This window comes from Theileria annulata, chromosome 4 (assembly GCF_000003225.4).
Source record: "Theileria annulata chromosome 4, complete sequence, *** SEQUENCING IN PROGRESS ***".
Classification (NCBI taxonomy): domain Eukaryota; phylum Apicomplexa; class Aconoidasida; order Piroplasmida; family Theileriidae; genus Theileria; species Theileria annulata.
Window position 1 is genome coordinate 97661 of NC_011098.1, and position 20585 is coordinate 118245.

At 32.6% G+C, this 20585-nt stretch overlaps 13 protein-coding genes across 13 annotated transcripts, besides 24 other annotated features; 7 read left to right on the forward strand and 6 right to left on the reverse strand.

The window, feature by feature from the left end:
- Positions 1-129: 129 nt before the first annotated feature.
- TA17285 (lysophospholipase-like protein, putative) lies at positions 130-3102 on the reverse strand (the record flags this gene model as incomplete). Its single annotated transcript, XM_947644.1, has 1 exon — positions 130-3102. One exon carries the CDS (start codon positions 3100-3102, stop codon positions 130-132), a length of 2973 nt encoding a protein of 990 aa, XP_952737.1.
- Positions 3103-3465: 363 nt separating this feature from the next.
- Positions 3466-4242, reverse strand: TA17290 (eap30 subunit of ell complex, putative; the record flags this gene model as incomplete). Its single annotated transcript, XM_947645.1, has 1 exon — positions 3466-4242. One exon carries the CDS (start codon positions 4240-4242, stop codon positions 3466-3468), a length of 777 nt encoding a protein of 258 aa, XP_952738.1.
- Positions 4243-4291: 49 nt separating this feature from the next.
- Positions 4292-4902, reverse strand: TA17295 (50s ribosomal protein l16, putative; the record flags this gene model as incomplete). Its single annotated transcript, XM_947646.1, has 2 exons — positions 4292-4518; positions 4602-4902. The coding sequence occupies 2 exons, from the start codon at positions 4900-4902 to the stop codon at positions 4292-4294; spliced, it is 528 nt and encodes a 175-aa protein (XP_952739.1).
- A 261-nt stretch (positions 4903-5163) lies between these two features.
- Positions 5164-5236, reverse strand: a tRNA (tRNA-Arg).
- A 260-nt stretch (positions 5237-5496) lies between these two features.
- Positions 5497-5569, reverse strand: a tRNA.
- An 844-nt stretch (positions 5570-6413) lies between these two features.
- TA17300 (cdp-diacylglycerol synthase, putative) lies at positions 6414-7790 on the forward strand (the record flags this gene model as incomplete). The annotated part of the gene is made up of 1 exon (XM_947647.1): positions 6414-7790. The coding sequence occupies one exon, from the start codon at positions 6414-6416 to the stop codon at positions 7788-7790; it is 1377 nt and encodes a 458-aa protein (XP_952740.1).
- Positions 6519-6587: a sequence feature (7 probable transmembrane helices predicted for TA17300 by TMHMM2.0 at aa 36-58, 145-167, 182-204, 216-238, 242-264, 284-306 and 360-382).
- Positions 6846-6914: a sequence feature (7 probable transmembrane helices predicted for TA17300 by TMHMM2.0 at aa 36-58, 145-167, 182-204, 216-238, 242-264, 284-306 and 360-382).
- Positions 6957-7025: a sequence feature (7 probable transmembrane helices predicted for TA17300 by TMHMM2.0 at aa 36-58, 145-167, 182-204, 216-238, 242-264, 284-306 and 360-382).
- Positions 7059-7127: a sequence feature (7 probable transmembrane helices predicted for TA17300 by TMHMM2.0 at aa 36-58, 145-167, 182-204, 216-238, 242-264, 284-306 and 360-382).
- Positions 7137-7205: a sequence feature (7 probable transmembrane helices predicted for TA17300 by TMHMM2.0 at aa 36-58, 145-167, 182-204, 216-238, 242-264, 284-306 and 360-382).
- Positions 7263-7331: a sequence feature (7 probable transmembrane helices predicted for TA17300 by TMHMM2.0 at aa 36-58, 145-167, 182-204, 216-238, 242-264, 284-306 and 360-382).
- Positions 7491-7559: a sequence feature (7 probable transmembrane helices predicted for TA17300 by TMHMM2.0 at aa 36-58, 145-167, 182-204, 216-238, 242-264, 284-306 and 360-382).
- A 168-nt stretch (positions 7791-7958) lies between the features above and the next one.
- Positions 7959-8012: a sequence feature (Signal peptide predicted for TA17305 by SignalP 2.0 HMM (Signal peptide probability 0.964, signal anchor probability 0.032) with cleavage site probability 0.505 between residues 18 and 19).
- Positions 7959-8700, forward strand: TA17305 (ferredoxin, putative; the record flags this gene model as incomplete). The annotated part of the gene is made up of 3 exons (XM_947648.1): positions 7959-8208; positions 8316-8426; positions 8519-8700. The coding sequence occupies 3 exons, from the start codon at positions 7959-7961 to the stop codon at positions 8698-8700; spliced, it is 543 nt and encodes a 180-aa protein (XP_952741.1).
- Positions 7968-8036: a sequence feature (1 probable transmembrane helix predicted for TA17305 by TMHMM2.0 at aa 4-26).
- A 48-nt stretch (positions 8701-8748) lies between the features above and the next one.
- On the reverse strand, positions 8749-9514 carry TA17310 (40s ribosomal protein s15, putative; the record flags this gene model as incomplete). The annotated part of the gene is made up of 3 exons (XM_947649.1): positions 8749-9044; positions 9126-9252; positions 9485-9514. 3 exons carry the CDS (start codon positions 9512-9514, stop codon positions 8749-8751), a joined length of 453 nt encoding a protein of 150 aa, XP_952742.1.
- A 313-nt stretch (positions 9515-9827) lies between these two features.
- Positions 9828-9884: a sequence feature (Signal peptide predicted for TA17315 by SignalP 2.0 HMM (Signal peptide probability 0.997, signal anchor probability 0.000) with cleavage site probability 0.944 between residues 19 and 20).
- TA17315 (surface protein precursor (TaSP), putative) lies at positions 9828-10892 on the forward strand (the record flags this gene model as incomplete). Its single annotated transcript, XM_947650.1, has 3 exons — positions 9828-10332; positions 10389-10489; positions 10554-10892. The coding sequence occupies 3 exons, from the start codon at positions 9828-9830 to the stop codon at positions 10890-10892; spliced, it is 945 nt and encodes a 314-aa protein (XP_952743.1).
- Positions 10557-10625: a sequence feature (3 probable transmembrane helices predicted for TA17315 by TMHMM2.0 at aa 204-226, 247-269 and 274-296).
- Positions 10686-10754: a sequence feature (3 probable transmembrane helices predicted for TA17315 by TMHMM2.0 at aa 204-226, 247-269 and 274-296).
- Positions 10767-10835: a sequence feature (3 probable transmembrane helices predicted for TA17315 by TMHMM2.0 at aa 204-226, 247-269 and 274-296).
- Positions 10893-11070: 178 nt separating the features above from the next.
- TA17320 (uncharacterized protein) lies at positions 11071-11536 on the forward strand (the record flags this gene model as incomplete). The annotated part of the gene is made up of 2 exons (XM_947651.1): positions 11071-11278; positions 11316-11536. 2 exons carry the CDS (start codon positions 11071-11073, stop codon positions 11534-11536), a joined length of 429 nt encoding a protein of 142 aa, XP_952744.1.
- Positions 11537-12106: 570 nt separating this feature from the next.
- Positions 12107-12223: a sequence feature (Signal anchor predicted for TA17325 by SignalP 2.0 HMM (Signal peptide probability 0.000, signal anchor probability 0.790) with cleavage site probability 0.000 between residues 39 and 40).
- TA17325 (integral membrane protein, putative) lies at positions 12107-12709 on the forward strand (the record flags this gene model as incomplete). Its single annotated transcript, XM_947652.1, has 1 exon — positions 12107-12709. One exon carries the CDS (start codon positions 12107-12109, stop codon positions 12707-12709), a length of 603 nt encoding a protein of 200 aa, XP_952745.1.
- Positions 12179-12238: a sequence feature (4 probable transmembrane helices predicted for TA17325 by TMHMM2.0 at aa 25-44, 57-79, 94-116 and 137-159).
- Positions 12275-12343: a sequence feature (4 probable transmembrane helices predicted for TA17325 by TMHMM2.0 at aa 25-44, 57-79, 94-116 and 137-159).
- Positions 12386-12454: a sequence feature (4 probable transmembrane helices predicted for TA17325 by TMHMM2.0 at aa 25-44, 57-79, 94-116 and 137-159).
- Positions 12515-12583: a sequence feature (4 probable transmembrane helices predicted for TA17325 by TMHMM2.0 at aa 25-44, 57-79, 94-116 and 137-159).
- A 120-nt stretch (positions 12710-12829) lies between the features above and the next one.
- TA17330 (uncharacterized protein) lies at positions 12830-14632 on the reverse strand (the record flags this gene model as incomplete). Its single annotated transcript, XM_947653.1, has 1 exon — positions 12830-14632. One exon carries the CDS (start codon positions 14630-14632, stop codon positions 12830-12832), a length of 1803 nt encoding a protein of 600 aa, XP_952746.1.
- Positions 14633-14819: 187 nt separating this feature from the next.
- On the reverse strand, positions 14820-16073 carry TA17335 (uncharacterized protein; the record flags this gene model as incomplete). The annotated part of the gene is made up of 3 exons (XM_947654.1): positions 14820-15019; positions 15052-15260; positions 15298-16073. 3 exons carry the CDS (start codon positions 16071-16073, stop codon positions 14820-14822), a joined length of 1185 nt encoding a protein of 394 aa, XP_952747.1.
- Positions 16074-16370: 297 nt separating this feature from the next.
- Positions 16371-16493: a sequence feature (Signal anchor predicted for TA17340 by SignalP 2.0 HMM (Signal peptide probability 0.013, signal anchor probability 0.860) with cleavage site probability 0.008 between residues 41 and 42).
- Positions 16371-16933, forward strand: TA17340 (uncharacterized protein; the record flags this gene model as incomplete). The annotated part of the gene is made up of 3 exons (XM_947655.1): positions 16371-16526; positions 16606-16665; positions 16871-16933. 3 exons carry the CDS (start codon positions 16371-16373, stop codon positions 16931-16933), a joined length of 279 nt encoding a protein of 92 aa, XP_952748.1.
- Positions 16428-16496: a sequence feature (2 probable transmembrane helices predicted for TA17340 by TMHMM2.0 at aa 20-42 and 63-85).
- Positions 16636-16665: a sequence feature (2 probable transmembrane helices predicted for TA17340 by TMHMM2.0 at aa 20-42 and 63-85).
- Positions 16871-16909: a sequence feature (2 probable transmembrane helices predicted for TA17340 by TMHMM2.0 at aa 20-42 and 63-85).
- Positions 16934-17222: 289 nt separating the features above from the next.
- Positions 17223-20197, forward strand: TA17345 (cell division control protein, putative; the record flags this gene model as incomplete). The annotated part of the gene is made up of 5 exons (XM_947656.1): positions 17223-17578; positions 17662-18553; positions 18631-18955; positions 18988-19707; positions 19740-20197. The coding sequence occupies 5 exons, from the start codon at positions 17223-17225 to the stop codon at positions 20195-20197; spliced, it is 2751 nt and encodes a 916-aa protein (XP_952749.1).
- Between the last annotated feature and the right edge of the window lie 388 nt (positions 20198-20585).

The window sequence follows — 20585 nt, forward strand, 5'->3', positions numbered from 1 at the left end:
GGCCTTGATAATTTGGTACGCCTTTAAATGCGTAACCTTCTTGATGTAAAAATAGGGGTCCTAAAATCACATTAGCCGTTATAAATTTAAATTTCTACTACTAAATTGCTAAATAAATAAATGTAGGAATTATGTGAAACATACGTGGAAGCGTTTGTATAGTCTGAAAGTGGTGGTGTAATCACGAAACTTGAGCGGAACGTTGTTGAGTGCAGGTGCGAACATAGAAGAGAATTTAAAGAAAATGGGGAATATCTTCTTGACGGTTTTTGTTAAAATGTCCAAGACGTTATACATTCCGGATACACTTATAAAAACATCCACCAAGAGGTTTTCATTGCTATCAGTACTCCGTCCACTTGCCTGTTTTGCACATGTACAACATTGATTAATTTCACCAGATACAGTACTTTGTGAGGAATTATATTGCTTGATTGCTTGTAAGGAGATATTGGCACCCATAGAATGCGCAATCAGTACGTATTGTTCCTTTTGTTTTTCTTTTGATGTTGGGGAGTTGATATAATTCTTTAAGGTGTTCGACGACTCGTTACTAATTGGGCTATTGTTCATACTACTGAAGTAGTCCGTGTTATTTTCCTGTTCCTCACTCGAGTATTGGTTAAGTTCTTGGCTAAATTGCATGTTCAGCGAATTCGTTTGATATTGGAAGTCACAAGAGTCAGAGTTGTCAAAAAACTTACCTGTCTTCACAATTTCAATGAACTGAATAAGGTCGAGCACGTAATCTTGATAATCGGTCACGTGACACTTGATCTTAGTGGCGCTTTCAGATAAACCATGGGACTGCAAATCCAATGCGTAGACGTTATATCCGAGTTTATTCAGCAACTCTACCAAACTTCCAGTATAGGAACAAGATTTAAACACATCTAGAATGTTCTCCATGTATTGATTGGAGGGGTTGAAGACGTCGAAGTATTTCCTACTGTTTGACAGTGCTAAGTTTCGTTTATACGATGGATAAACGAATGACCTATACTCAGACACATTATTTGTGTACCCTATCCTGGCATTGGATGGGTTCCTATAATATGTCTTCGTATTATATGTGTTATATCGGATAAGATGTGGTCTTCTTCGAGTAATTGCAGTGTTGAAATAGTACTTGTACCTTTTTAAGTTTATCAGCTTGTGAAATTTTAGCCTGTGTAATGGATTTTTACGAATCGTATTTATGTTAACGCTTTGCCTCTTTCTATATCCGTACAGTATCTCGTTGTGGCTCATTACGCCATTTAACATTGTTCTTTTGTGGATAAAATTAGACGATAATGGGCCAATTGGGGCCATAAAGTATGGATTTAGGTTTAAATAATTGTATTTCTGCAAGGCTTTTGTAAAATTTACGGCCATAAATTGGTCCATGAAACTAGACGCCATCCCGTGGACCAGAATTACATTTTTTTCACTAGCGAATTCGTAAAATCTACTAACTTTTTTGGGGCAGATGTAATTTTCTGATGGTGAGAAGTACGTTCTGATGTTTAAGTTTTTATGATTTTTGAAGGTATTTGAAAATATTTTACCTTGGAAAACTTCGTCTTGGATGTTTAAATTCTTCCTCAAAAGGTTCCTCATGTGCACTACTCTTGAAAATCTATTTTTGTGCATAAAATTTGGCCTTCTGCTAATCCCTATGCTATTTGACCTGCTTGAGCTTTTCGTACTATTAATGCTGTTTGTGAAATCAAAGTTCGGCTTATAATATGAAAAGCTGGTAAACGTTGACATATAATCTGAGTAACTTACCAATGCCCACGTTGAATCTCTCTTTTTGAAGTACAAGATAGTATTTACACTTTCTGGGCTGATTTGGGTTTGGGCTTTAATTGTTGAATTCAAGTTTGTGGTGTCCTTGACCAAATATGGAGAGTGTGAGTTGGTCAACCCATTCAAGTTGTTAGTAGAACTAACTTCTGGTGATTGGAGTGGTCTAGAAAACTTAGACTTGAAATTAAAGGTTGATAAAACAATGTAAAAGGTAACGAGTTCTTCGTTATACATGTGTAAGTTAACTAATAGTACGTTTTCAATTTTGGAGCACTTTAGTATAAATCGGTCCAGGTAAATTTCCTTTAGGAAGAAACCTGGTTTCGGGTTGATTGAAAGGTTGGTAACCTTTTCGCAGTATGTTTTAGTCACGAAGAAAAGATCCTCGTCAATGTTATCTATTTTAAGTGGTATATTCTTATAGTAGTAACAGTAAAGATCGCGTTCCAAGTTACATACTTCCCCGTTAACTCCAGTTTTGCCAAAATCCATCTCAAAGTGGCTAAAGAATTCCTCCTTTGATACTTCATTCCAACGGTATATTGATCTTTTGTAATACAAATTTTTTCTTCTTCCAGCTGTGTTAGTGTTAGTGCCTGTCAAACTACTCGGTGAACTAGGAGAGTCAGTTTCAATTACTAGATGGAGATACGAGTACCTAGTTCTTGGATATGCGAAGGCTGTAATACATTTCTCGTTGGGTGAATTTGAACTCCAGATTTCAAATAGGCCTGATTTGACCTTTGTTAGTTTATAGCCAAGTTTGGGCAAATAAACATCAATTAAGAGTTTGTGTGAGTTGTTTATGAAAAATTGTCTGTGGTTCAACTTTGAACCCAAATTAAGCTCAACTTCGGAAAAAAACTGGTGTAGCTCGACGACCTTGCTGAGCTTCTCAAAAAAATCCGTCGATTTTACTCGACACCAATCATCTTTGGGCTGGTTTATAATCGCTTGTCTCTGTTTTTTCAGAGTTGATTGTGCAACATTAGGACTAGAATCACCAATGGTGGAATGCCATTGTGAGTTCACAAAATACAGTGACTTTGAATCTACTTTATTAGTAATATTAATATATAGGAAGATGAATGAGCTGTTATGTTGCGAAACAGTAACTTTTCTGCAAAATGTTGAACCATCGGTCTCCCATAAAACTGCTTTTGAATTTGTGATCTTTACAAACTGATATCCTGGTTTCGGTGCATAATTTAAATTTACAAGATTGTAAACATTTTCCTTCCAGAAATTGATTTTATTTAAATCGAGGTTAATTCCATCAAGGGCTAAATTTAGATGCTCTCCCACCATTTTGTTATTTGGGAGATTATTCCAGTTTATTTAGCTAAACAGACATTTGAAGTAGAATAATTTAACAATACAGATTCCAATTAAACTTTATTTTACTATTTCCCTATTATAGGGTTAATGGAAACTCAACTAATTGACTTTCAACACCACCAAACAAACCCTTCCTTTCTTTTAAAATATTTCCCCTAAAAATAATTTTTTGGTTTAAATTTATTAATTTTTAAAATTTTAAAACAATTTTTCTTTCTATTCATGTATTTTTACTTAGGTTTACACATTTTCTATCCATTCTTATGATATATTATTCTTCCAAATATCGATCATTATAAAGTATTTATAATATCGAATATGGTAAAAATAATATTAAAAGGTGTTAATTAATGATGTGAACCAATAATATGGATTTTCGAGTGAGTTCTCTGTAACAATTATTTGAAGAGTTATATTAACAATACCAGAGTTTGTATTTATATCGATCCACGTAATCTGTGAAGCTGTTAGTTGGTTGAGCACAATCTTTGACCTTTCTACAGTCCAACCTAAATGTGTTGACAAATCTAGACACGAGATTCCTCTTTTCAGTTCCGTAGCCACCTTAAGGCATTCACAATGGACGTTCGAGAGGTCTGGATTAGTAACAACGAAGTACTTGTCGTTTACTTGAACCACTTTGATTGAGTCACCAAAAACCCTGAACTCTTTTGAGGCCTTTATCAAATCGTTTTGAGTGAGTTTATAGCTTTTTGGAAACATTTCAAGCAAGTAACTTAGTTCGCATATTCCTCCATTTTCATTCCTTGTGTTTATGCAAATTTCAAGCATTAAGGTACAAATTTCAGGCAGGAAAGAGTTGACTGTTCCTAAAACCCTAGAAAAGTTAGGCCTTATTCTTGGACTTAATTCCAGCACATCAATTGATAAAATATCGCACATTTCTAGAAATTTTACTCTAAAATCAGGGTCTGAATTTATTTTGTAATGGTGGCGCTTTACAAAATTCTCGAAATTTGCCCTGAAGTCGTTCAAAATAGCCAAGTACCGCTCACGATTTTCTGATGATACTTGACTAGATAGCAACCTTAACTGTTCATCTCTTTTATTTTTATCGACTATATCTGAAAAGTCCATTCCTTTCTTCATTTTATAAAATTTACAGTTATTTTTGATTTATCATACAAACTCTGAAATATTACTGCCGAGCAAATCTATACTTAAGTAATTGTTTTGTTTTATGCAAATCAGCGTTGAGTTTTGTTTGTTGTTTCTCTACAAGGGAATCAATGTTAAAGTTATTTAACTGTGATCTAAATGTGCAGGGAACAGGTAGGTTTGACAATGCCCTTTTAAAGGCTGTGAAGATGGGCAAATTCCCTGGAACAAAAGGACTAAGTTGTGGAAGTCTTATTATGGGAAATCCTACATAATTCATTGTACAATACTATAAGCATTGATATATATACAAAAACTGAATAGTTGATATTATTAATGTGTATGTATACCTGCAGGAACTCTTGCTACGTGATGGTGTATTTTGCCTTTTCCTTGTCCCATTTTGACGCCATCTGGCTTCTTTGTAACAGGGTATGTTGCATGAACATCTACAAATCTTTCAGTTTTCTTCTTTAAAACTCTCTTAAGGGACATGCGAACCTTTTCCAAAACATCGGCCTTGATCCTTCTAGGGGTTAGAGTGATTAATGACTTTCCAAGATTTATTTGGGGCTTAGTTAAAGGAATAATTCTACCCTTTGGGGCCTTGTAATTAACGGGTAGGGGCGGTTTATAAAAAATCGGAGGCATGATTGCGGTCACACATAATGTGTTGATCTCATTTTATAAAAAATGGTTTAAAAATGTGTAGATTGATTTTAAAAATATAATACAAATAATTTGTTAAATTAATCTGAAATTTTAATTAAATCATGGAAATAAAATTCAATAAAATATAATGTGGGTATTAAAATACAATTTCTCAAACCCAGATAATGTTAGTATATGTAGTTAAAATATGTTAAGTAAGTTCTAAATCGGTGTTAAACAAATCGAGCATTAGTACATAATCAACGGCGACGGGAATCGAACCCGCAATCTTCGGTTCCGTAGACCGACGCCTTATCCATTGGGCCACGCCGTCATTTAGAAGGGTCAAAATTTTAAATCATATTTGTTTAGGAATAACAATACTAATAATTCCGTCAGTGATAATAAAACCCAAATACTAGATAAATAATGATAAAAGTAATTAGAATTGTATAAATATAGAGAATTGTAAATGGTAATCTAATAATTAAATTCAATGAAAAATAAACAAATTTTAAGGCGAATAAAATCTGGAAGTATTTGTAAATTTACTAGACTAAACTAAATCAAATCAAATATTGGGTGGTGAACAGAGGCGATGTGGCCTAATGGATAAGGCGTCGGTCTTCGGAACCGAAGATTGCGGGTTCGAGTCCCGTCGTCGCTGTATATAACGAGTGTGAATATTTATTTTATTTGAACTATTTGTTAAATTATTTTAAAAAAGGAATGACCTGGAAGGCTAATATCCAATAATCGTAAAAATAATTTTGCAATTAGTAATAATACCATACACATTAGAGCAAAATAAAGTTGTTTATTGATGAAAAATTATATAGAATGAATAGAGGAATCATATAACTTTATTTTGGATTTTTTAGCCTATTAAAAATTAGGGTCAAAAAAAGTAGTTAAGTCTAGGTAACGACCTATTAAGGAAATAAGGGACTTAATATTAGTACATTAACAAATAGAATCTCGTTATATTTTTAGTTAAATAGGAATAATTTTAAGTGATGGGGTTTTGCAAGTGTGTGTTTATTTTTATTTAAATAAACTTTCTTCATAAGATTCTCATTTTACTTGATTCTAATTTTCTTTATGTTCTTTGTAAACCATGTTGTTTTTAGTTTATACTTACGATTTATGCCCAATCACATCCATATGATTTCACCATCCATATAATTATTATTTATACCTAATTTTAATATACCAGATTTCTAAAATTATTTCTCATTTTTTATTAATTTTTAACCAACATTGTTATTTTGTAATATACTTATTTTGATAGGGCTCTATTGTTTTGGATATTCTTATAATTACTATCTTTCTTGATTATTTGTTTAATTTTTTCATTTTACTATCAATTGCACACCTTCAATACTTTTTATATTTTAATGATTCCTTAAAATTTTTGTTATTTGGTGTATCTCTGAGGTTATAATTATTTAACCAAAGTGATAGGAATTTGATAAAAATATACTGTAAAGTCTAAGGTAATGTGATAAAATATGAAAACTGAATCGCCAAAAAAGTCAGAAAGTAAGGAACACGATCCAAAGCGAAACCTGAGAAGGTTCTCTCTAAGTAATTACAACAATTTTACAGTGCGTACAATTCTAACAATTTTATTGGCAATCGGCTTCGTGTTCATATTTCTTTGCGGCCATTTCTACATTGCATTCCTGGTCGTCCTCTCAATTATTAAAATGTATTATGAGATACTGTCCCTCCATGATAAGGCCCTTTCTTTTGCTGTAACATCAGACGATGAATTTGTTACTGGGACACCCTCAATAAATAGAGCTTCATCTTCCCAAAATTCACTACTTAGTAAGCAACATTCTGGAAGTCAAGCTAGTAAGCATCGTCCAAGCCTTAAATCGCTACGAAATAGGGAGAGAAAGACGGTGTATTTCTTTTCAAAGGCACCAGATTTATTGAGTTGGATATCCCTTGAAACTTACTTCCTTTGCATCGCCCTGGTCCTAGTTAGCGTGCCTTGGCTAGTTCCCAGACTACAACATTATAACAACTGGTTTTCAAGATCACTTTTATACGTTACAAGCTACCATTATTTGATTTCTTTTATGCTAACAATGGCAGGAATGATTAAGTTCGTCATTTCTATGGAAAGAGGGAGGTACAAGCAACATTTCCTAAAGCTTGCAATGATCGTTGTTTCTGTCCTTTATGTGGTTTGTGAAGGCTTGATGGTTATTACTAACATTTATTACGGTATGGTATGGTTCTTGTGCCCTCATGTTATGGTTGCCGTGAACGACGTTTTGGCCTATCTTTTTGGAAGATTCGTTGGAAAACGCCCTTTGATCGTCATTTCACCTAAGAAAACAGTGGAAGGTTTTCTGTATTCCGCACTTGCTACCACTCTTTTAACTGTGTTAATCGTTCCCTTTTTGCTCAACTACAAGGCTCTACTGTGTCCGACTAATCACTTTAATCTGAGGCCATTCGTTTGGCTTTATAGTACAAACTGTAAATTACCAAGTGTATATCAAATTAAGAATTGGAAATTGCCCGAGTTTGCGGCTAAGCTTCTCAAAAGGAATAATCTCCCATATAGCGAGTTTGTACTTCATATGCTTGTTTTGAGTCTTTTTGCAAGTCTATTTGCTCCTTTTGGTGGGTTTTTGGCTAGTGGTTTTAAGCGCGCGCTCAAGGTTAAGGACTTCAGTAACGTCATACCTGGACATGGTGGCATTACCGACAGGTTCGACTGTCACATTTTAATGGGAGGGTTCACTTACTTTTACCTTAAAACATTCGTAAGAAAACAACAACTGGTTGAGGTCGTGTATAAAATGTTTCTAAAGCTGCCTAAAAATGAACAACTAGAACTTTTATCCAAATTTAGACAATTATCTTGAATTTTTAACTAAACTACACTATACGTTATTATATTATTGTAGATATGTATATTGTAAAACTGGCCTAGAGAATGAGTAGTGAGTGAGGGATCACACATTTAAGACCCAACACCTGTGGAATCTCAGTTTATTGTTAATTTATTATATAATTTTTTAATTAAAAGCCTTATGTTTTTGTTTTTTATCCATGTGTGTTACTTGGTGTTCTGTTCAGTGGTTGCTTGCATAACAAATCGTAGATTTTCAACTTCTTTTATTAATTCTCCCAGAAATTTCTCTTATAGCCTTTCAAATTCTAATTTAAATACGTTTTCACAGCCGTTTAATAAAGGAATTGAGCGCGAATTAATTAATTCATCCAAATTCTCTGACAGAAGGATTCCTCTATATTACGCAGTCAAATTGGTCCTTCCTGAAGGTTAATATGGCTTTAAATACAATTAAATATAACTATTAGAATGATTGATATATATTTAGTTAGCGTTAAATTTTAAATCAGAGTATGTAAGTGTTAACTTGGTGTAGGTGAAAAGGTAATTGAGAGCGCTGAAGATGAGTATATATTGGAATCCGCTGAAAGCCAGGGAGTTGAGCTTCCTTATAGCTGTAGGGGAGGTAGCTGCTCTACTTGTGCAGGTAACACATCTAACTACCGTCAGAAATGCCTTTTATCCTTGTTTTGCATACTTATAAATACTATTTCCCAGTATTAAATTGATTTTTTACAGCGACTTTGGTATCTGGAGAAATAGATAACAGTGAACAGAGTTATTTGGACGATGATCAGGTGAAGAAGGGGTACTGCCTACTCTGTACCAGCTACGCAAAGTCAGATTGTACCATAGAAACACATAAAGAGGACAAACTACACGAAGAAGAAGAAACTAGTACAAACAATAATATAATATAGAAAATTTACATGTTTCTTAAATGGATGTATAGATAAATTTGGAAAAAATTATTTAAGGGGAATAAACCTGGATGAGTGAGTGGCTCCAATTCCGGGCTTTCCATGTCTAACTGGTTTGTAAGTGATTGAAAATTCACCCAGATAGTACCCGACCATTTCTGGTTTAATTTCCACGTTTATGTACTGCTTTCCGTTGTGAACCCCAACGATAGAGCCGATCATTTCGGGAATTACAACCATGTTTCTCAAGTGGGTTTTAACTGGTTCTGGTTTTTGTCCGTATGGAAGATCCTTCTTTGCAGCTCTAAGCTTATTCAACAGTGTCAATGATTGTCTTTTGACCCCTAAACGACATATAAACCATATGCATTTTTATTTTTAATAAAAAAATTAATAACTAATTTTTGTATGGAAAGATTCAATACCTCTGCTGAATCTTCTGCGTTGTCTGGCAGGAAGTAATTCGGTCAACTTTTCAATTGGCATTTCCAAAAGCTTTTCCAACTCATATCCACGATATTTAAATGTCCTGAACGTCCTTTTTTTAAGAATCTGAACTCCTTGTTCCTCTGCCTAAAACAAAAAATAATAGTCAAATGAATAGAAGAATAATTGAGATAATAATTTAAAAGGGAGATATATATTTTGGGGGTGTGAATAAATATGTAGACAGTCGGAATCAGTCTTACCATTTTGAATTAAAGCTGGCTAGAAATTTGTAAAGTTAATCTATTATGATATATAAGTAGATATGAGTAAATTAATGAAACTTAATAACGATTACGGATCTGTCATCCCTATTTGCCCCATCCATTTTGTTCTGTTAGGAATCACTAGTTCGTCGGATTGATCCACATATATTTTGTTTACTTTTAAATTTTATTGATTTCTCTTTTCTTTTTATATTTTTTCTATGCCGGTTTTACCTTGTTTTCAACCTTCTAACATTTCATTTTTGTAAATTAGCACATATCCAAGTTTCAGTCCAACCTCATTTAGATGATTTCTTGTTGTTTAAATTGAGTTCTATCCTATAGTTATTCCATAAATTATATTCACTTTTTTTGGATTTTTTATCCTTTTATTTGGCTATCGTCTTGACTATTATCTCTAAAAATTTTGAAACAATGAAATTCTTCTACCTTTTTGTTCTATTTCCAATATTATTAAAATTTTGCGAATGCGGTCCATTTCTTCCTTTAGATCGACAACTTAATCCTATCGATTTTGATCCCAATGATGATCAACACCCTTTGGACCCTGATCAACTTATAGATCAAATTGAACCTTCTGAACAACCTGCTCAACAAGAACCTATAGAACCACAACAACCAACTCAACCATCTACAGAACCCGAAGAGTTACAACCAGAAACTGTTACAGTAGAAGTTCCAGAACCCGTTACATCAGAAGAACCTAAAGAATCGGATCAAACTGAAGAACAAAAACACGAAGAACCTGAAGCATCTCCAGCTCCTGAACCAGTTGATGAACCCGCAGTTCATGCTACTGAATCTACTCCTACTAAGGCAAGTTCCAGCGGTGATGGAGCAGCTGTTTGTCATGGAAAACATCATGATTATGACTCTGACGGTAAAGAATCTAAATCCGATCATGATAAGCGCCCGAAGGGTAATTTTTATTTATTACATATCTTATATCATTTATTATTGCTAATTTATTATCAGATAAAAAACCATTCGTGCCCAAGACATCGCAATGTTGTGGATCATACTTCACAAATTCATATAAAATCACTGTAGCGTTTGACTGGTGGTTATGTGACAAGGTAAGACTCCATAATATCTATTTATATTTATTAATTTATTATAAAGAGATTCATGTATCTTTAGCCATGGCAATACGCTCTAACATTGTTGGCCTTGTTTGGCTTTTCATTATTGAGTCCATGTTTGAAGGCCTACAGAGAAGTCCTCCGTGCAAAAGCTATTAGGAGTTTTATCTTCGATTGTTTTTTGACACACCTCTTTCTCTTTTTGATTGCTTTCTGTGCTTATGCATTGGACTTTTTACTCATGCTTGTTGTAATGACCTTCAATGTTGGTGTATTCTTTGCCGTTATCACAGGCTATACTGTGGGCTACTTGGTTTCCTCATTAGCCTATTCAACTTTACGTTCTCACCCTGCCAGGTCCAGCTCTTTTTCTCGCATTAACGAAGATTGTTGTTAATCTTTTTTTCATAACTCAAAATACTAATATTATATGTTTCATATTTACATTATATAATTTTTATCTATGTTATGGTGTATTTTGTAATTTAATAGTTTATATACCATATTAAATTTATATTTCATTTTCTGTATTATACTTTTTAAGGGTTTTAAGCGATTCTTTATAATTTCTTAATATGGATTTATATAGAGTTGACGAAGACTATGTCAAACCTTCCGGTAGAAGGTTTAATTTAAATTTCAATGAGAAAAAAGGAAATAAAAAAATGTTTAGGATTCAAATAGAACGTGACATTTCTGATCAAATAGGACCAAAAGGTTTGATAAGATATTTTATGTACTCATGTCCTAGTAAAAATTATCATAGCTACTACATGACTAATTGTTCTAATTTTTTCTAATTTATTATTTAATGTTTCAGACGTTCTAGATTCACTGAGGAATCTTGATGAATTTTTGGAAGAGCAAGCTGTGTCAATAAAAGGGAAAGAATATACCATTGTTTTCTTAAAGGACAAACGTGACCTTTTCCTGTTAGGAAATAAGCCAAACAAGAGTATTAATATAACCGATAATTTTTTTGGAACGATACACGTTTCTCAAAAGATATCATCTACAATTGATAATTTTCAGGTATTATAAAATCATTTGAATAAGATTACATGTAATATTTTAATTATATATTATATATATAATAATATAATTTCTTTATTCAGTGAGTGAATTTGAGAAATGGGCTTAATTCGTTGGATTCTACAGGATTCCAAAACTTAATGGTTGTTATCCAAGCTGAGTTTCTTTGTATTAATTGTTAAACTTCCTGAATTAAATTATTAATTTTTTAATGCTGATGATGGATTTTTTGTAACATAGTTCTCTTCTGATGGCCTCAATCTCCCAGTGTTCTCATGGTTTATCCAGTTTCTGGATACACATTTTAATCTAATATAATCTTCTTTAGTTCAAATTATATTTTAGCTAATCCTTGTCATTTATTTCCATTTAAAATCAAGAAATCCTGAAATAACGTTAACTCCTTATGCACTCCAGTGCGATAGACAAAAATGAGCTAATTCTAGGAAATTATCTGTTTAGAATGTTGATTTTAACAAAATAAATGTATCCTTATAAAAATTAAATACTTAGTAATATCGTAAGTGATTAACTAAGGATATAGTTAATTATAATTTTCAGGCAAATGAAACTGTAACCATGAATCGGGAAAAGGTCGCACTCTTGTCCAACCAAGAGGATGAAAGACTGAAAAACAGAGATAAGAGCAGATTCGGAGTCACATTCATACTATGTACGATGCCTCTCCTAGATGCTCTGTTTTTGGTATTCTGTTTGACAAGGAAAAGATTTGGGAGGTTTTTCAATTTAGTGAACTCAGTTTGTCTGGTTTACGTCATGATTTTAATCGCAACAACTCTTTTAGGGTATTATGGGATTTATAGGAAAAACTACCTTGCTCTCAGGTCCTCTATCAGTATGTTTACCTCTCAGAATCTGTTTATTTTGCCAGTTTGCGGAATCTTTCTAATACTGTTTGTGGTTCGACCGGAACTCTTGAGAGATCACCATGCTGACCCCTTTTTTACTTATTTCGAGAAACATCGTATTTTGGGGATACTTTTTATAGTGTTCATAATCCTCTTGAGAATTGCAAACTTGCTCCTGACTTGGTATTGTGGTGAACTTGAATCTTCATTTGAGGTTGTGAATCGGTTAAAACATGTTAAAGATGGTCTGGACTCATACTCAAATAGTGATCAATTCCCTATAGATCTCAAGGACGAATTTGACCATATTTAACTCTGCTTACAATTATAGTGTAAATAAGATAATATAATACTAATTCATTACATTTAAAATTACTTAATCTTTATATTAAAATGATTTATAATACATTTAAATTGTTTTTTAAAGGGTAAATTATTTAAAAAATTGATTGGTGAGTTTTGTTGTGTTCTGCAAAACTGTCCTGAATGGGTTGTTATTTGTGTTTTTACTCTTATAAGGTTTACTTGCTGGCGATTGTATAAAATCTTTAACGTTGAAGCCTATTTTGGAGCTCAAGTCTGTGAAAAATACCCCGACAATTTTGGCTGTGTCATGGTTGAAGTGTTTTAACAGCAGATACAACTCATGCAGAAATAACTCATTGTTGCTAGTTTGATTGATATTAGTGCTGTTTACATTATCTTTGGTGGCTAAATTCACAGCGGTTTCACAGTTTGAAACTTTATCATCAGAACTACTTGAAGTGGTGGAAGAGGTGGGACCAAACGGGTTGGGTGAAGTAGGTATGGTAGTACTAGGAGAATGAATCATGAACAATAGGTTTTGTCTGTACCTCTGGAATAAATTAAGGGAAATGATTATAAGGCAATTGCACTTATTAGTTTCCAGAACCGTTGATGTTTTTAATAACTTCTTAATGAAAAATGATACTAAAGTGTTTGGCAGCATGGAGCTGTTTAATGCCTTTTCAATCAATAGTATGAGTATGGTGCCTGAACTCGCTGAGAGATATTTGAAATCGATCAAATCATATAATTTGTTGTAAAACCAATCAAACTCTTCGTTCCCAGATTTAGTAGGAGATGAAACCGAATCCGTGTTTACACAATTACTATCTGTAATGCTATTAGTGGTTGGAATTTGAATGAGTTGATCTGTTAGGTTATAGTATAAAATAAGCTCAAATAAGCAATTTAGAGAATTAATAACAACGTCCTCACTGTCGCTGTTTAAGTTATTGTACAAGAAATTTGCTATACGAAGGGGGTTGTTTATATAAGGGAATGCAAATTTGGGTAAGGATTCCAAAATTATAACCAAACTCTTGTTATCCACTGAGCGAATGAAATCGTCTAGTATATATTCCCATAGTTTTACATAGTTATTTCCGTATAATTCGTTATTCACTTCGTCGTCCGAAGAATTTTCATCTTCATCATCAGATAAATCACTGTCGGTATCCAAGGAATCGTGTTTACTTTGGGCAGTACTCTGGATATCAGAATCAAAGTTCTTGAGAGCCAAGTCTTTCTTTGGAATTTTGAGAATCTTTTCCTGTGTGTTACCAGTACTTGAAAGCTTATCAGGTGAGTTCATCTTGGTGAGGAATATTAAAAACCTCTCGTTAAACAGATTCGAATCTATTGAACAGCTGCCATTAAGGTATTTGTTAAAAAGTTTGGCTGTTTCAAAATTTTTGAGAATGTTTAATAGATGGTATGGAAGATATGTTACATATTTGCTGTTCAGTAAAAAATGCTGAACTATTCCCAGATTATAGATGTTTCCAAAGAATAAAATTAACAACATTAGCTCCAAAAACTCAAGAACTTTGATTCCTTTGACCTCGACTGCCAGATGATATTCAGAATCTAGCAAATCAACTAGGATATCCAAGCATATCTCCAGGTGTTTTTCATCCTGGAGCCTTTTAATCAGGTATAACAATGACAAATTTAAAGCTTTCTTTATTTTTTGCTTGATGTTTGAACCGGATTCGGAAATTCGGGCAAAATCATTATCGAAATTTAAAACCTTAGGATCATCATGGGAAATTCTTGAAAAGGATTCCAAGTCAAAATTGATTTTATATTTGTTTTTAAGGAAAATGAGGTTTTTAAATAATTTATCGAGGGATGAATGGAGTTCGGAATCACATTCGTTCAAACTTCTTAAATATCCATAGGATTCTTCAAGCAAACCCAAAGAATCCATTTATTTACCTTAAAAGTAAAACAAAATTCTATTTTATCACAAATTAATCATCTTTTGACAAAATATAGAGTAAAGAATGAATAACATTATTTGCTATTGTTCAAATGGTGTCATCAAATATAATAAAAATTAAATTAACAGTTACAAAATTAAATTACAAGGAAATAATATACATGGTATGAGTGAATCAATCGATTTCTACGATTTCAATGGGTTTAGATGTGTGAATGATTTGGATTGGGATAATTTTTGAGGGCTTGGGTTCGGTTTTTTTAGTCCTTGAACTAGGTTTGTCATTTTTAAAAGTGTTAAGGGCTTGAACGTCTTCTTTTGGTGGAAATTTAATGTCGATTTGCATATTGTTCTCTATGCATAATTGAGGATCACCTAGAAATGGGTTAGGAACTATCTAGTGTTACCAATTTGGATTTTATGATCATGAGAGTCTCCGTCTATAATTATTTTGATCTTTACAAACTGTTCTTCATCGAGGCCGTACATCTGGCCTACTTTCTTAGCTATACTACCCAAAGTTTCAGTTGTTTTAACATAGACGGCCTCCAGCTTAGGGTCATTTATTAACCTTTTGTTTTGGTCAACTACAGCAAACTTCAAACAAAACAAATCACTAAACAAAGGGTTAATTAAGTGAGTAATTACAATACCTTGAGTTATCTTGAGTTTGTTGAGAACTTTCGAAATTAAATGGTTCAGGTTCTTCAGGCATAGAAAAATTATCAAACCCAAAGGTGTCAAATCTCTTATCTCTTGACGGATGATGTTTATTAGGTTGTAAAATTGTGTCAGAAGTGGTAGAGTTTTCTTTATTCTTAGAATTATTGCCAGATTTAGAATTGTTTTTTCTCGATTTTTTGGGGTTTCTACCAGAGGGTTGAAAAGGGTTATACTCTTCATCATCCCCTAAGGCAGATTCTGAACTTGATGAGCTAAATAGATCCTTAAAATTGGGATCAGTGTTTGAATTATTCTTGGTACATGCTCTTTTCCTTTTTGTTTTGGACGTATTGGCCTCTTCTACCTCTTTGGTAGGCTCCTTGGACTCAGACATTAGGCTAGATTTTATGCTATTTATTAAATTTATGCCTTTTGAAAGTAAGTTTTCTTGATTAACTTCTTTGGGAAGTTCATTTTGAGTCTTTTCAATTTGTTCAGATTTATCAAATATCTTGTTTAATTCGTCGATAATGTTCTGCGCATCATCACTTATGTCAGATTTGAGGCTTTGATCTAGTCTATAATGCCTATCAAACCTCTCCTCCATTGTTTCAGATTTGTTACTAGTGGAAAAGAACCCTAGAGAGTTTTTGGTTCTGGTATTTTCAGGGGTCTTAGACGTTAAGTCCTCTTCATCAGAAGATACTATTTGTAGGTGGGATGTGTCCCTCACATCCTGTCCAAAAATATCCTCATGATCATCCATAAATTAAAAGATAATAAATAACAATTTTCATAAGTACGAAATCTAAAAATAACAAGAATTATTGTAGTGATGCCTTATACATGTGGAATTAGATGTTATTTTAATAGTTAACTAAACAAGAAAATAATTAATTTGTAAAATAATTTAGAATTTTTAATATGGTTAAAAACAATAATTAGTCAAATTAATGTGTTAAAAATGTAAATTGGTCATGTTAGAAGGATACTCATTTGTAGAGGGCTTATAACAAGGATAACTACCAAATATTTATCGAATATATAGTAAAATATTGATGAAATGGCACTTTGGGGATATAATTTTAATAGGGAGGTAAAATGGCAAAAAAATAGGAAAGGGTTTGGATTTTTTTACTTATCCGCCATGTTTATATTTCCTTCCCTGATTTACTATCTATTCGGAAATCCTGCAGTTAGTAATTTCTATTTGAAAAATGTTATGCCGGTCGAATATCCTAAAGAAAGTGATCCCTCAATAATTTCAAATATATACTATGGAAATACAAATAATGAAGAAACGGGCAACAATAAAACAGAATGAGAATTATTTATTGCTCATATATACTAATTCTAATGTTAAATTAAAATTATAGGCTGCCAACACCTATAATCTGAATTACCCAAGATTCTAACACTTTTTTTTAAATATTTCTAGGACTTATATCTTTCCAAATTTCTCTCAATCATAAAATTTTAAAAACTATTTAAATATGTTATAATTCTTTTACATATTTATTCCTTATTTTACTCATATCTTTTACACATACTATGTCCCCATAGAGACCTACTTCGGTTATCATCTTTCTAATATCCTTTTTGACTATTGGACCAGGTTCAATTTAGTACATCTAATAAATAAGTTACTACACAGAGCTGTCTGTAAAAGTCGTTTGATTTTGAAGTTTACCAAAAATGTGTATTCCCTGGTTTACACATTCCAGACTATAGATAAATTAACCAAATTTTAATTTTTTTATCCTGATTTAAACCTTTATTTTTATACTCAATCACTTTACAATAATTGTTGTCATTTAATGTCATTTTGAACAATTCTTTTTTTTGATGTCGTTCTGATTTTAAGAATAACAAATTAAATTTTTTATGTTTAAGGATTTAATTAAATTATTTAAAAATGGATTTTACACCTAGAAGCCGACAGGTCCTTTCTGGACGAGTTGATTCACTCAGACCTGATTCTCAAGTTTTTAACCCTAATAACACCAGAGATTTAAGTAATAATGAAACCCAGTACACTATGTATGGCAAAACTCCTAATTTGGTTAGAAGAATACGCAATGCCCGTAATGATATTGGAGATCTGGGAAGGGAAACCTTCATGGACCAGCGTGATGTTGCCCGTTTACCATTTTTACTAGATAACAGACTTGAAGAACTGTCTGAGAGATTCACGAACTTTTTGAAGAATTTTACAGAGTTCGAAGCACCTGTGGAAAGTAAAGATGAACAACAAAATAAACCTGCTACCACGTATGTTAAATTATAAATTCTTTTACTAATTACCCTTTTATCTAATATATATTGGTGGTTACATAATTTTTACAATTTTTTAGTGAACTATATTACTTGGTGAAATTAATGAACTTTATCAAAGAAAATTTGAGGGATCATTCTACTGGTTACAGCCGTTTTCTCCCCTTTGAAGTGGATTTGATGCATGTTTATTCCTTTGATTTGGTTCTTTATAAGTTGCTGGTAACGTTCCCAGCTGACTGTATTGCAGAACTGGATAAGGTACTTGTGAAGCTTTTTAACGAGTTGCTTTCAAAGCATTATTCTGACCTTTCCCTCGAAAACAACTCCTTTTTCCCCAGGGCAAGACTTATGAACAAACCTGTCTCTGACTGTGTCGGAAACCTAGAGCCAAGCATGGCTGACTCTTTAGTTCAGTTCTCAGGGACAGTGGTTCGTCAGACATGGATAGTTCCTGAGATTACTATGGCATGTTTTAGATGTAGGGGTCAGAAGAAATTGGGGCTGAACGATATTCAACCTTGTACATGTGAACACTATGAATACGTTATTCAGGGAGAAGTAAATGAGCCCCTACTGTGTAATGAATGTCACAGCAAATATACATTCGAACTTAACCACAACATGTGTGTTTATTCAACCAAAAAAATAGTAAAGTTGCTTCAATCCAACAGTTCGACAAACAACCCTGACAAAGATGGTTTGGACAATTCTGTTGATGATAATTCTGGTCTTAATGGAGAAATATATATGAAAGACAATGAGGTGATTAATTTGAACTTATATGATGACCTTATTGACTCAGTCATCACTGGAGATAGAGTTACAGTAGTTGGTATTCTTAAAGTAACACCAATAAGGACAAGTACAACTAGAAGGACCCTAAAAAGTTTGTACACTTACTTTGTAAATGTTATCCACGTCAAAGTAATCAATTCAACAAATGCCAACCAACCAACCAAGGGATTAAAGGTATAATCTATAAATAATATTTGTATACAACTAATTTTCTACATATTCTTTTATTTACCATTAATATAATTTTTTAGTATTTGGGTAACGAAAATGATTTTTCGGACTTACAAGTATACAGGATATTGGAACTTAGTCGTAATCCCATGATATACAGAATACTGTTAGACTCTTTTGCCCCTTCAATCAAAGCCAGAAATAATGTTAAGATTGGTTTGTTGTGCCAACTCTTTTCATCTAATGCCAATTCAAGTGATACCAATAAGAGTCCTGATGCATGTTATAAGGTGGATAATTTTAGAGGAATAATAAACGTATTGTTGTGTGGAGATCCAGGGACTGCTAAGTCTCAACTACTCCATTACACACACTTGCTATCACCTCGTTCTATTTACACTTCAGGTAATTTTAAATGGTCTACAAAAATATTTTAGGGAAAAGTAGTTCCAGCGTCGGTCTTACTGCGAGCATTAAGTTTAATGAAAGTGATAATGGTCGAGCAATGATACAACCTGGGGCTGTAGTTTTGGCGAACGGAGGTGTTTGTTGTATTGACGAATTGGACAAATGCCATAATGAATCAAGACTAAGTCTGTACGAGGTTATGGAACAACAAACGGTTACAATAGCAAAAGCTGGTATTGTTGCAACTTTGAAGGCTGAAACTGCAATATTGGCCAGCTGTAACCCAATTAATAGTAGATACAATAAGAACAAGGCTGTTATTGAAAATATTAACATTTCACCAAGTTTGTTCACAAGGTTCGATTTGATTTATTTGGTGTTAGACCACATTGATCAGGACACAGATCAGTTGATTAGTTTAAGCATTGCTAGAGATTTCTTATTACCACATATGACTGGTGCTTCAGACAGTTTTGATACTTATGACCGTAGTAATACTATGCATGTTGAATCAGAGATGTTAAGATCAGAAAAGGATTATAATATGAATGATTTGGATATGATGAGAATGTACATAAAATTCTCAAAATTACACTGTTTTCCAAAATTGAGTGATGAAGCTAAGAAGGTCATAACAAGGGAATATGTTAAGATGCGTCAGGGTAACTTTCAAACTTCGAATTTAGATGAACTTGAGCACGCTCAAGAAGACGATGATGATGATCTCTATTACCAATCATCCGGAACCAGTAATTATTTATTTATTAATAATAATTTTTAGGAATGATCTATGTCAGTAGCCGTATGATCAGTTCTATAATTAGAATTGCCGTTTCACTGGCTAGGATGAGGCTTAGCACGCTTGTAACCAAGGCCGATGCCTTACAAGCTGTACAAATTGTTAAAAGTTCTACATTCCAGTCACTGGTAGATCCAACTACCGGGAAAATAGATTTTGATCAACTTCACCAAGGAATTACCACCAATAAAATGCAACAGTTAAATCAGATGTACGAGCAGGTTCTGTCAGTTTTGACAAGATCTAGTAATCAGGATTCTAACAAATCATTAGATTTGAATGAAGTTTTAAATCTATTAAACAAGGACTTTAAAGATGTTTACGATCACAAGGATGGAGAAATTTATAAGTTGATTTCCGACGTATTAAATAAAATGGTACAAGAAGGAACAGCCGTTCGGGAAAACAACTCATATAGGCTAAAGAAAATCTTTTCATAAAAACTTTAATATCATATAACGTACACAATATACAACTAACTCCATTTTTATGTTTGTCTAAATTAAATTTAAAAAATCAATTCAATTGTAGTGATGTATGTTAAGAAAGATAATGTAAATATGTATTAAAAAAATTAAATAAAAAGATAAAAATAAAAGTTAATAAATATAGAATAAAAATCGAATTAAAAAAATAAAAAAATAAAATTTTTAAAACGTGTTAAATAAATGAATTAACAATATATAAAAATAAAAGAGATAATAAAAATTAAGTAAAAAAATTTTATATATTAAAAAATATTAAATAAAATTATTAAAAAATTATTGATATATATATAATAATTTAAATATGAAGAAATAAATTATATCAATAATATATGAATATTTT